This window comes from Tinamus guttatus, unplaced genomic scaffold, assembly GCF_059628265.1.
Source record: "Tinamus guttatus ecotype Peru unplaced genomic scaffold, ASM5962826v1 Tinamus_guttatus_pri_ptg000364l, whole genome shotgun sequence".
NCBI classification, from domain to species: domain Eukaryota; kingdom Metazoa; phylum Chordata; class Aves; order Tinamiformes; family Tinamidae; genus Tinamus; species Tinamus guttatus.
The window spans coordinates 1119700-1133231 of record NW_028288898.1 but is presented as its reverse complement, the minus strand read 5'-3'; the positions used below and the strand labels follow the sequence as shown (position 1 = coordinate 1133231).

General features: G+C 40.8%; 1 protein-coding gene across 1 annotated transcript; it reads right to left on the bottom strand.

Moving 5' to 3' along the window:
- Nucleotides 1–2111: 2111 nt before the first annotated feature.
- NMNAT3 (nicotinamide nucleotide adenylyltransferase 3) lies at nt 2112–12875 on the bottom strand. The gene is made up of 4 exons (XM_010226510.2): nt 12725–12875; nt 6943–7126; nt 4235–4335; nt 2112–2524 (listed from the first exon to the last, which is right to left on the bottom strand). Exons 1-4 carry the CDS (start codon nt 12831–12833, stop codon nt 2112–2114), a joined length of 807 nt encoding a protein of 268 aa, XP_010224812.2. The 5' UTR covers nt 12834–12875.
- Between the last annotated feature and the right edge of the window lie 657 nt (nt 12876–13532).

Below are 13532 nucleotides of genomic sequence, written 5' to 3'. Positions count from 1 at the left end.
ACTTACTAACCTTAAATATCCCTTCCAGATGCTGAAATTAGAAAGCTGGTACCCTCAGAGAGCTAGTGAAAGGGACGGAGGATTCTCCAGGTGAGACAGGGTATGAGCTCAGCTCAAACACTCTAAATTGCTTTATTAAAAAATGTTCCTCTCACAAATATGATGCCTAAAGTTGTGTGAAGCTGTATCCAGCCTAAAGCCTTACTGTGCAAGCAGAATTTCTTATTTCAATGGGGTAACACCAGAATGGCTGCACTGAATTAGAGCAGAACAGTCCTGTTCCCTGCCTGTAGCAGTGGAAGGATATTATGATCCTTGTAAATACACTTTTCCAGATTCCAGTAATTTGTGATTCAAGGACTTTGTGAGCCAGTTGTGTCTCCTTTATGTTTAAAAATCATTATGTTTAAAAATACTGCTTTGGTAATAATTTAGAAAGTGTAAAATGCTAGCAATCGTTTAGTGAGAAAAGGTAGCCATAAATTGCTTTAGACGTGTCAGTAGCCATTTATTCCCAATTAAATCAGGTTTGATACTGGGTCTTCTGCAGCTTCTACACAGTGTTCTCTAAGAATAAAGAAGAAGGCTACACATTTTTCTGGCCTACAGTCAGTTTTTGGCTGTTCCTTCCTTTTCCTCTTTCCTGAGTATAAGAAGATCAGAGCTATTCCATTGTTTTAATAGCAACCTTCCAGAAGTGATTTTTCTGAGATATAGTTAACCTACAGTATGTCAATGTGAGCTAGACTGACTCAGCAAAGCAAGCAAGCAGAACAGAGAATACATTTGTCTGGCTAAAACTAGGCTCAACTACTGCCTAAGCCGCTTACCTCTTTCCATTTATTTTCCTTTCTGCAAATGCTAAAGTTCAAGTTCCGCACTGTTATTTCACAGTAATCTCTGGTACGATGCAAAGACTATATCCAGGGACAGTGCTGACTACTATACAAACAAATGTATCTAGACCAAGTAACATTTCCCTCCCCCAGAAATATTCTTGAAATTGTGCATCATCATATTCAGAGAGAAGAATGAACTTTTTGGCTGGTACTGGCTTTTCACATCACACTGAGAAAGTGAATTGCCTTGCAAAAAAAGACAACATGGTAATTTCTATGTTGTGCATGACACAATTTTGAGTTTATCTGACTAGTCTAAGAAAAAGTGGACATGTTTTACTATTATGAAAAATTGTCTTTTTTTTTAAGAGATTGGGGTTCTTTAATTTAGATGTGTTGCTTCTCATAGGCTTTTCTTTTTTTTTTTTTTTTTTTTTTTTGCATTGCATTGCTGGACTTCAAAGAGAGCAAGAAATTACTAAGATTAATCCATCCATGAAGAAAAGTGAAGAACAGAATGATCAACCCCATTTTGCAAGGTTCTCCTCATAATGTGACCTGCCATATCAGTAACATTTTTGCCATTGACAAGGAGGGTCTCTCTGCTCCCCATCTTCTTGGATCTACTCTTTGGCAATTGCTTTCTCTTATAGAATACTGACTCAGAGTAACAAAGAAATGGACTAAATTGGGGGAGGATTTTTTGTCTGTTCTTTTTAATTGGGAGGATTTAAACTGACATGGAAGCTGCAAACATTTTTAAGTACTTGCATGAACCAAGGCTTTATTTCCATCTCTTGTCCAAACTGCCAAAACTTGAACTTACACTTACTTAAACTTGAGAAACAAAATTTATTCATGTCCCTAAAAATCAAAATGTAGCAAAAATACATGCATTTTTAAGGAAAAGTTATAATTCATTTTATTTTGTTGCTTCAGAACAGTAAACCATCTTTATGGTAAAACTATAAGATTAAAGAATTACAACTTCAAGGAAGTACTGTTTGATCCTGAAGTACTACTGGAGAATTTTAATAGCTGTTTTTAAAATCTTCTCTTTTCACAAGGAAAATGTTGTTTATACATTTTAAGAACTGCACCTGAGTATCCTATTTGATTAAGCATTACCACATACAAAAAGTTTAATGCAAAATACCAGCTGAATCCAGAAGCATTTTTGGCTGATGTACTTTTCCCTCAATGACAAGAAAACCACTTTCTGAAGAACGTCCCATGAGAAATTGCCACGTCTGTTCCTTTCAGGGACTCCAGCTATGAGTCCTTGAGCGGGTCCTCTCCCGTGTTACGCAGCCGTAGAGGCTGAAGCAGGTCGCCCTCGTTCTTCCGCTCACTCTCTTCCGTGTAGATATTGTGGTGTGCAATGCAGGAAATGACAGAATCTGGCAGGAGATACTTTACACTTAATCCTCTGCACAAGGCCTTGCGTATTTGTGTTGCGCTGATTTCATTCTGAATCCATTCTTTCACTAGGAAGATATTGTGCTGATACTTGGTTAAAAGGTCTGATTCGTGGATGTGCTGACCAGGATCAGAGCCAGCACGGCTAACACACACCAAGCCAAACTTTTCTACTATTTCTTTGATGTGCTCTTCCTTCCAGAGATTGGGTGTCTTAAATGTCTGTAGAATATCAGCTCCACAGAGCAGTTTTAATTCTGGCAGAACTAGGCAGACAAAAAGGAAGGAGAGATTTCGACATTTGCTCAGATGCCTGAGAAGATTATACCCAGAAGTTGTTTTTACGAACGTTTTTTAATAGTTTACTTTTACCTTAAAAAAAAAAAAAAAGACGAGAAAAATTCAGATGGGATTTTTAAGATGGCTAGCTGCAATTGCATGCTTTTTCAAACTTAGTGTATCCACTATTTCATCCCTCAGAGCATATCAAATATTAATGTACAATGTTAAAGGAAAATTATTTCCCCACTCAAGCAAGCCAAAAGGGGAAGAAGGAAAGGGGAAAAGCATTCTGTTGTGGAGATACATTTCCTCTGGAAATGTAAGCCATCATCTATTTACGAGAGAAGGGAGGAACTATAGTCTTCTCTGGAGTTCTCAATAGCAGCGTTCGGTCTTTCCCCCTGCAGGGTGGTGTCAGGGATGACTCTAATTCACTCCTTCCTGGTGGGCCATGTGTGTTTGGTGCATCCACGTCCGTATTGCTGCCCAGCTGGACAGAGTACACAGGGCAAAAAATATAGGCAGTGAGAAGCTCTACTTGTCCTATTCACACCAACAGCTCTTTGGGGACGGCTGCCAGGTGGTAGAGAGCAAAGAAAAAAACAAAAAGCAAACAAACAAAAAATCCAGACGCTCTGTTCTAGACAAGGAAATCTGTCTTGCCAGGCCTCCATCTCAACCTATTTTTGCCTTTTATCCAAGACTTTAGAGGAAAACTGTGTTGATGACTAATCTATTCTAAATCATGAAACCCACCTTATGAGGAAAAAAGATGAGTTTGCACTTTTGTGCAAACTTGCTTGCTTTTACAATAAAGCTGAAATAACTACATACAGTAATAGTCAAAGGAGAATTTTATACAATGGAAAATTAAAATAGTCTTAACGACTTTCACAGTATATTTTCTGGATGCTGTAGTGAGAAGAATCTGGCTTGTTACTTACCAACACTAAATCCGTACCAGACACAGAGTTCAACTGCAGTCCAAATGCCTTATGAACTTTTTTCCCCACCATCTATAAAGATTTAACAACTTACCCTTTGGAAACCTTTGTGTAACTGTGAAAAGCTTAAATATATTATTCATGTCTGAGAAGTGCTGCAAGCACTATAGGAGAAATGTAAAGTATCAGAAATCTAGCAGTATCCTAGAAAAGCACAGCGCTAAGGACTATGATAAAATAGGAGAGCCTAAGCCGAGTGTGTTTCTAGAACATGCCCTGCTTTTAGTGTCAACAAAAGCTTTTTTTTTTCCCAGTATATGCAGTGAGCCTCAGCGTAGCAGGGTCACTGCTGTGGTGTGCGTGTACCTTGTTCCCTGGCCATTACAATAACAATCACAAGTAATTCCTATACTCTTCAGTATTATTTATTAATTATACTGTATGCTTTAGAAAATCAACAGGGCTGCAGCTTCCATCCCTGGCAAAGCTTCGGGAGATGCTTATAAAACTGGGAATTAATGCAGGAGCCCTCGAGCTGAGCCTGCCGTCCGTGTGGCAGGCACTGCAAGGAGGTGACACGTCCCTTGGCCGTTCCCAGCCACGCGGCCGGGGAAGGGCCGGGCCTGGGCAGGGCTCCAGCCCTCACAGCCCCCAGCTCCTCCTTGCCCGGTCCCTCCTGTGAGGCCAAGCTGCTCAAGGTGCGTTGCTGGCAGTGCCGAACCCCAGAAGTGCTTACGGTGCCAGACCAACCTGTGTGCTGGCGAGAAGGGCAATCCGGTGGGGGTCTCTGCAGGGGCCACTTGTTCCTGGTGAACTCCTTCCTGGACTGCAGCAATCTATTGTAATGGTGCCTGCGGTTCAAATAAAGCTTCTGTGTGAAGTAATCCTCTCAGAGAGGCACAAAGGGATTGCCTTCAGCCTCAAGAACACAGGCGGCTTTTATGCACATTGGGTTTTAATACAATTTTGGGGGATTTCATCACGTTCATTCTATTAGAAGATTAGTATCAATGCAGTTAATGTTTTGCACAATTCACAAGCAATCTGTGCAAGAGTGTTCTGGTTTCTGATTCCCTTTTGAAACTCTACCATGCTGGTAGCAATGTTGCATTTAATGCATTATGGAGGTTTTTGCTTGTCAAGGATTAAACCACACTTCAGTTACTACAGTTAATATCTTGATTAAATGCAGCCCCTCAGACAGGATGATGTTTCTTTCTGCATGTGTTTATCTGTGTGCTCCTTAAAACAGTTTTCAGAAGGAGATAATCCTGCTCTCTTTAATTCTTCTCTCTGCAAAAATATATTTCTTGAATTTTCCCCATTATCTTTTTCCCTTTCCTTTTAATAAACAGTTCTGATCCCGAGAAATTCAGAATTCCCTCAAAAAACACAATTCCTGTACGATTTTAGACTTCTGGTATGCTTCTCATTGAACTGAGTTCAGATCTCTGAAGGCAGGCAAGGATCCTTTTGTCATTTGTCCCTGTTTTATGTCACTTGCCTCTTTTACTGCTCCCAGTCACTGTTGCCCACCCTAGCATTGGTACCTCTCTCTCACTGCATGGTAGGGGGATCCACGCTTGTGCACAGCTGCAGAGTATCAACTAGGCAAAACTGTTCCAGGCAGCATCCTCCCACTGGAACAGGGCAGCTAGTCACAGGCAAGTGCTCCATGCCCTGTCCCATCTAGCACAGATACAGCCAAAGTGACAGGTCTTATATAACAGTCTCAAAGCAAAGACTGTAAGTTACAAGGTAAAGCTCTGCCCTTAACTCACTCTGAAGATGGTGGCCATACAAAGCTATAAATAATCCTCTGAATGTCTGGCCTAAGGAATGAATTTACACTTTAGTGTTTTAAATGTATGCTTTTCAAACCACACAAACACTCAGCGCCACGGGAAGTGGCACTGGTGCCCAGAACACGCTGGCCTGGCCACATGGTCATCTCCGGGCATGTCTGATGCTCAGCCTTTGACCAAAGGCACTGTTGAGACAAGGGGTGAGACACACATAGCAGTAGACAGTATCAGTGGCTTGGCCGGGGCCGTGCTGCATTTATACGTTCTTAATCCTGCCTTGCTGTAAACAGGCTGCGCTCTGTACAGTCGAGTACAATAACGTCATGTCAGGGACTGGCACTCATGGGCCTTGACTCAAAAATATGAGCTCTTGGCAGAGAGTCACTGCAGGACTAATGTTACAAGCACTGAAAAATCTTCACTGCCAAAATGGGTGTTCAGTGGTCACCTTAAATGCTGCAGGGTTTGGGTTACTTTAAAGACACTTCAAAAAGGACAAACCAATGTGTCAGTTTATCAAGTGTTTTCTGAGCTTTATTTGAAACTTCCAATAACTACCTAGTCATATAAGCATAGTTCAGCAAAACTTGTTGGATAAGACAGATATTTGGCAACTCTAAATTAATTTCTAGGGTGTCCGTACTGGAAGCAAATCTAGGTTACACAATGGATTAATATAGTTCTTTGCTTACTGACAACATTGTTTTCTTGCTTAGAAAGAATTTTCAGGAATACGAGTTGACTGAGAAAGATCTCCATCACTTTCCTCCTTTCTGGAAAAAAGCCTTGAAAAAGTCTCCAAAATTCCCATATTTACTTAAGGTAACAGGCACCTAATGGCATTGTCACAAACGAGGTACCAGCTCTGCTGTTTAATATTCTTCTGTGTCATAACAATTTGGGAGCTTCGGGAAAATCTACAGATTCTGATGGAATATGACAATTTCATCACATTCAGGTGAAACAAGTACTGAGGAAAAAGCCATTCATGTGTCCCTTCACAGGACACAATGTCCTAACACAGTGAGGTGTATGGTTCAAAATACTGATATGAAGAGACATTTATGTACAGTAAAGGTTTGGCCTTCGCTTTGCAAAATCTTTCTGGTGGTACTGAAGTTTCCTAATTGAAAAATGAGAACAGATAAAACTACAGGCATAGTAATGAGAGTCAAAATATCTAATCTAGAAAAGAGATGCTCCTGAAGAATGGTTTTGTTTGTCAACTTTCTTATTTTCTGATTCACATCTCAGTGTTACCCACTCAGAGGCATAAAAACTGGAGAGAGAACATGAGAGCAAAGAACTTAGCCAGGTAACTACTCCAATGACTAATCAGGGCCCATGACTTAAAGGGCACAAGTGCTATACTGCAGATTATCGTGTGTGTCTGGGGAAAGCCTATCTGCTCTGCACGAGGAAATGAAAGACTTCAGGTAGGGAATGCTGGTTAGAAAGCTTTTCTGAAGAAAAGTGACATGAATTTTTGTTATCCACAGATCTAATACTATCTCGTAGCAGATGATGCCATGAACAAACACATTCTGCTTTGCTTGATCACTTTACATGAATCAGTTCTGTGTATTCTTCTGGCAGCCGGACAGATTTCTGGCAATCACTAGCTTCTTAAAGAAAAAAAGAAAAAGAAATTACCGTAAGACATTCACTGTTTCTGTCCATGTCTCCTGCTCACTCTCCCATGGATCCACTCGAATCCAGTCAGACGTCTCCAGCGCCAGCTTCGCCATTGCTACCCGGTGCCTGGCTGAAACCAAGCCTTGCTTTCTGTAGTCATCATTGACTGGAGACACGATGCCTTCAATCACCTCATACCTTCCTGTGAAAACAAAAAAGAAAAGAATCATCTTCACAGAACCTGGAAAACTGAGGCTGGAACAGCTCTCTGGAGGTTAGGTAGCTCAACCTCCTGCTCAAAGCATGCTTAACGTCACAGTCAGAGAAGGCCACGAACAAGCTGATCTGTGTGTTATTTTTAATACTAGGAAAAGGTAATATAAAAAATGGAAAAGTTACATTATTGTTCTTTTACTCTCTAAAACATAAAAAACTGGATGAACATACAAGTTTCAAGCAAGCAGAAATATATTTATAATTTACGATGCAAACTATAAGAATTGCAGAGCATTCTGCAGAGCAGGTTGGAATAGGACTTTGTGTCTGAGTGCTGCTTCATTTCGCTACTGTTCCAAACTGCTGCGAACCTCTGTGATGGCATCACGCAATTCGGTTACTTTATCCAACATTCATCCCTTATATTGCTTTGTCCTTCTGTCACCTTTTAAGCTTAAGATTTGTCTTCTCTCAGGTCAGTCTTTTTTTCTGTTTTTTTTTTTTTTATTAACATTTGTCCTATATTGCAAAAAGAAGTTATTAAGATATGCTATAATACTGTTCTAGCATAAACCAAGTTCCTAGGAACTCAGCTCTTCCTGCCGAGCAGTCTCTTACACTCCTGAGACAATGAAGAATGAGACCTATTTGTTTATCCCGCCTGGTTTGCTACGCCAGTGCAACTACCTCAAATAATATTTTCCAGATAATACTTTAAATTTGCAGCATGTCACTGTAAACAGGCAGTACAAATGTAGACTGCACATATGTGATAACATTACCAAAGGACATATGTTTCCTGATTACTTCACTGTGGGGAAAATTTACTTTCCTTGAGATGGTTTCATATAATTGAACACATCAGATGAACCAGCATATTGACTGGTACCTTCCTGTCAGGCTGCAAGGCTTTGCAAACCTCACTGATGAAGGTTTACATGAAACTACTACAGATCATAGGCCAATCTCCTATCTAGATTAGAACGAAACACCCTATCATGCAGTATTGAGCTTTCCACAACTACAGTTTGCAATAAAAAACCTGCTGGTAACTTCTGTGACATTAATTAAGTGTGACAGCAACTCAAAGCCAGGGAATATGCACATTTTCCCTTCCTGTAGATATGGATGTTAGTTTAAACTGAGATTTCTGTCCTGTATATCCAAAATTTGTAAACACTGACCAAAGCAAATTTCCTGGCCTTTACATTTCTTTCTGGAGCCTGCCCCGATTTTGCCTTCAGCCCGGGACTGACACGCTGCTGAGCAGCGCCGGGGCCAGCACTGAGCCCAGCGGGCCCAGGAGCTGCTGCTGCGGCTACGGATCCCGGGACACGGCATTGTGCCCATGAAGCAGCCTTTTCTCTACCTCGTTAAGCCTGTTCACGGGGCACGAGGTTACCACATGCGTAAACCGTAACAAAACGAGGCTCCTAAGAGCTGTAAGTTTTACTGCACGGTACATACCCAACATACCTCAGCAAAGAGAATCTCTATGCTGAGGAGTTAGTCCTCAGAAAAAGAAAGTCAGAAAGTCCTCTTGTGTTACCAAAACGGCAGCTATATAAGAACATGTAATAAAACGATATAAAACTCACTATCAGAAATGAAGGACAAAATGTCCACTATAAAATAGTTGCAATCAGTCTCATACTTTAGCCATCTAAGAGACACACAGCAGCTTACCTTAAAAAACAAAACAAAACAAAACAAAACATTTCTCTAAAACAACTACTGACACACTTGCTTTTCAGCATATGGCTAGGTAATTGTATTATTTAATTTCTCTTACCAAGTCTTTATGTGTGACTATACATACATTAAAATAACACTAAAAATTCTCTATTAATGTAATAGTAGTGGTTCGCCTTGAACCCACCAGCAATCAATATTCCTCACACAGCTCTCAATCTATTAATGTTAGGAAACTATAGAGGCATTTTTTTCAGTGTTCTGTTTAAACCAAAATGTTAATCTTATTCACAGGCTATATTTAACTGGGGGGAAGAGGGCGTTATCTGCCATCTTTGTCCAGATGCTGGGGCAATTAAAAACAAACAAAAAAACCCACCCAACAACTGAATATAAGTCATCCTAAATATCTGAGTTGTTCAAAAGTGTTTACAGATTAAATATCAAAGGACACCAATCCAGTGCTAACTTCCTTTGACATGCAGAGATTGCCAAGCTTAAAAAAGGAAACGAAAAATAGGCAAGAATTTTCTGCTTTATGTTCAGTCACCTTCTGTGAGGAGAATTCAACAGTAAGAAAATCAAAGGTGTAAACAATTTAGTGATCATTGCATTGAAAGTCAAAATAAGCCACAAATACATCAGAGTAGTAATGGCCAATCCCTTGGGATGTCTCTTCCCAGGATGGATGGCTTTCCCTTCACCACTTCACAGAGTGCTCGGGAGATGCGCTCAGTGAACAGATGAGGTGTGCAGAGATTGTAGTGACAGATGCCATATAAGGACCTGGACAAACATAAATCACATCCATCCAGCTGAGTGAACTCCAGGGCCTGAAGATGCAGATTCACCTCTGTAGGCAGCCAGCCATTCTGATATACCCTGGGGCTTCAGAAATTCGCCTCCAACACGAGTGCCTGAGGACACACAGCAATGAGGCCTCAGATAAAGGGCACGCATCAAGTCTGTAAGGAACGTCTCATAGGACTCTGTAAGGAACGTCTCATAAGTCTGTAAGGAACGTCTCATACCGTTTTGCACGTACATAGCTCATCGGCTTCAGAGAAAAACAAGGAAAGGCAGCATCCTGAGAGCTCTCAAAATCAGTATTTCCTCCAGAAAGGAAGGACAAAACCACCATTTGGGGAGTAACAATATGAATAATAAAGCACAGTAGCTCTATTCATAAGGTAGCCCCTTCGGAAACACTCTCTGCGCTGGCTTTTGAGAGGAAGGGCACTGGGAAACAGCCGTTCTTCTTGAGTTACTGGGATTCCACAACCAAATGCAGGCATAAGCCAGACACCACTGCAAGCAGGGGCTGTCTGGCCCTTCATTTCAGTGGGTTATCTAAGACAAAACACTCATGAAACACAATAACAACTATTCCATTTCCGCTTAGGAAAGCATTCAGGAAAAGATTAAGAGCTAAACTGTATGTACCAATAACAGTAGTCCCAGAAATGAGTTTTAAAAACCAGACTGATTTTCTTTGGGGAGATGCTGTGTCTTGAACTGCCTTAAGATCTGTGTTTTGGTTGCTTTCATTTGCACCTCTGCCTGCACAGTGCTCCGCAGCTGTGACCCTTGCGGGATGCCAAGGCACACGAACAGCCCTCATCACGCACCCTCCAAGGATAGAGCCTGGCACAATCAATCAAGACCTGCTCCATTTAAGCAAGCACTGCTCTACATCTTGTAATGCAAACCAAGGATTTGTTTCCTTCGCATTTTTAGTTCAGTTAATTCTAATTAATGTGTGTCAATATTTATCATATAAGCAATGAGTAACTACTGCAAGTTGCATCCCTTTCTAATCATGGATTTGAGTTGCTACACCAGTTTTGAAGCTGTTGTGGTTTGCTTCTTTTTTTTTTTCTTTTCTTTTGTATAGTTTTAAAATTCCTGCTATCAGAATTATTGCAGAAAATCAGATTGATGTCTGTGCACTTATGCTGACTTGCAGTGGTTCTGATCTGATCCTTTCCTTGAAACAATCAGTGTGTTTCGATCAGATGCTGCCCCTGACCAGCACACACCTCTAAATTCCTAAGCCTGCTCAGTGGCTCCCTGGACTTCTTGGCGGGGGATGCTGCATCTGACACAACCAGTGCTTTCTATTTCCCCACATTTTCATAAGCTAGGGACCCTTTTCCCTTCACTGCCTGTTTCTGTCTCTCTTGTCATGGATACAAACGTCTCATCTCTCATTCCCCTTCCTTTGCCTGGTAACTCTTCTGATCGTGTCTGTAAACTTTGTGATGTTGTTATCCTCCTGTGGCAATACCTGGGAAACAAGATTCCAAGCATCAAAAATAGGTTGGATCTAGCACAGCCTTTTGACTATATGGGCAAATATGAGGAATACAGTCATGGGCAGAAATATGGGTGTCTGACACTAAGTGTTAACTGACTGTGAAAAAGTATTGGGCACAATCAGCACAAGTTTCAAAAAATGCTTTTAAAACAAGGGATTGAATCAGAGAAATCAAATTCTAGGTATAGTTGTGGAATGAGTCATACAAGTATAGTCAAAATTCAGAGAAAGAGAAGCATTATCTTTAGTTTTGTTCACTCACGTGTAGATGTGCCAGTTGTATTTAGAAGGCAGTTTTACAAGATTTATCAACAGTTAGTAACAGAAATAAAAGAATGAATTACTTGACATGTGGCACTGGCATTTCAAGTACTGCTTAATGCATACAGAAGCTTAATGAAATGCCCTGCTCAATAGGAACACATGAAAAATAAGACCAGAGTTATTTGAAACTGAAACAATGTGCAAAAAGCTGGCAGAAAGAATTACTGGAGATGTCCGTCAGGAAACGTATCGGGGTAGTCATGTTATTCATTACAGTAAAATTTGGTTGTGAAGACAGCTGCAGTCAAGCTATTACACAGCAGCTATATTCTGACTGAGCAGAAATGGATATTCTGGTGCTGCATTTATAGTTGCTCTGCATGGGATGGGAGAGGCTTCCACAAGCTGATTGTGGTTTCTGGCTCTTGCAGACAAGCCAGCTTAAGCATTCAGGAATGGCAATGAAAATGCTGTGGGAAGAGCTGACACAGAAGAAAATCTTTTCCTTTCTGCACAAAGTACTTAAAATATTGTCTCCACACATTAAACTAAAAAGTCAAAAGGCAAGTCACATGGCACCCAAAACTAAGCCCTGATGCTAGAGGGTTGCAGTCCAGGGCCTGACTTTCATTTCAGCCTCGCAACCCCCCTGTCTGAGTAAGAGGGGTGTCAGAGCGATGTTCCATCAATGCTGTAGCAGAGCAGAGCTGTTACTGTGATTCCCACAGCGCCTGCTCCTCCTGAGCTTTTCTGATTCGGATTTGTTGTTGAGACTGTCCAGCATGCTGACATCTAGGTCTTCTGACCTCTTTTTTTTTTCATTTTGCGGAGGGAGCTGGGTTCTACCCCGTAATAAAGCTGGATAATGAATAACTAATGTTTCATCTTTTCTCCAGATCTACCTGGTATTTGAAACTGCTAACTATAACACTTATTCATATTACATTCCAATGTTAACATAAAAGCATGAAAGTGTATCATAACTGGTTCTCACTTTCAAAATTGTTAGGCAGACTTCCACCAGATTCAGCAGGTTCTATGCATATACTCTGAAACTGCTAATAGATTGTTTTAATTCAGCTCTGCGAACACTTATTATGATACCTCTTTCACGTAATCAGTCAAAGAAAGAGGTTATGCTACAATTTCTATATTGAATATGCCATGAAAGCCTCATATTGAATTATCAATAAAGAATAATAAAATTAAGTAAGTAGTAAAATGACAGCTCATCTATCCTGCATCACAAAAATACTTCTCCCTTTTCACAGTCAAACACAATGTTTGTGGCTCGAACAACATCTTACCGACCCGTTTGGTGCAGGTGGTCTCTGGCCAGCTCAAACAGACGCATGTGCATATTGGTGATGGGGTTAAAGGAGCCGCAAGCCAGGAGAATGAGAGGTATCCTGCTCTTCATTCTGGCATCAAAGCATTAACACTCCACCCTAGGGAAAAAACATTGAAATAGAAAAGATAAACTTGACAAAGAGTAGTCTTCATGCAGTTAGGTTGTGGACTCTTCTTCCTCGGAGATCTTCCAAACCCGCCTGGATGCCACCCTGTGCTGTGTTCTCTAGGTGTCCCTGCTTTAGCAGGGGGTTGGACCAGGTGATCTCTAGAGGTCCCTTCCAACCTCAACCATTCTGTGATTCTGTGATTCCTCAAAATAAATGGGTCTTGGAAGCCTAGGAAAGTGTTAAAAGATGAGCACACTGTGCTCAGAAACCCGCGGTCTCTTTGGTATTTATGAATACAGAATCAGCAAATTCTGTTTCTCCATATACAGAATTAGCAGGAAAATAAGGTTTCTAGAACTTCATCTTGTTTTGGATCCCTGTTATCAAAATAGGTATTCTCAAACCTGACAGAGGTTAGAAATTCTTTTTGATTTTTGCCCACTTTTATAAGAAAACAAGCCTCAGGCGGTCTGTCAATTGACCCTATAGAATAAATATTCCATCAATGCTGTTCCTTAAAAAATAGTAGTGTTCTCTCCTCTGGCTGCTCCCACCTCTTGTTGCACTATGAGATTGAAACTGTCAAGCCAAGTTTTGTTGCAAGGGTGTAAGTAGAAATTCCAACAGGTCAATTATGTGTTTGGCCCTCTAATGGGAGA

What these genes read in the sequence shown, in the direction of transcription:
- NMNAT3 (XM_010226510.2), bottom strand. Translation starts at nt 12,833, where the DNA reads ATGAAGAGCAGGATACCTCTCATTCTCCTGGCTTGCGGCTCCTTTAAC. An exon ending in AGACCACCTGCACCAAACGG is followed by an intron (nt 7,127 to 12,724) that starts GTCGGTAAGATG and finishes TTGTTTTCACAG; the next exon opens with GAAGGTATGAGGTGATTGAA. An exon ending in GAAACAGTGAATGTCTTACG is followed by an intron (nt 4,336 to 6,942) that starts GTAATTTCTTTT and finishes TTTGAACCGCAG; the next exon opens with GCACCATTACAATAGATTGC.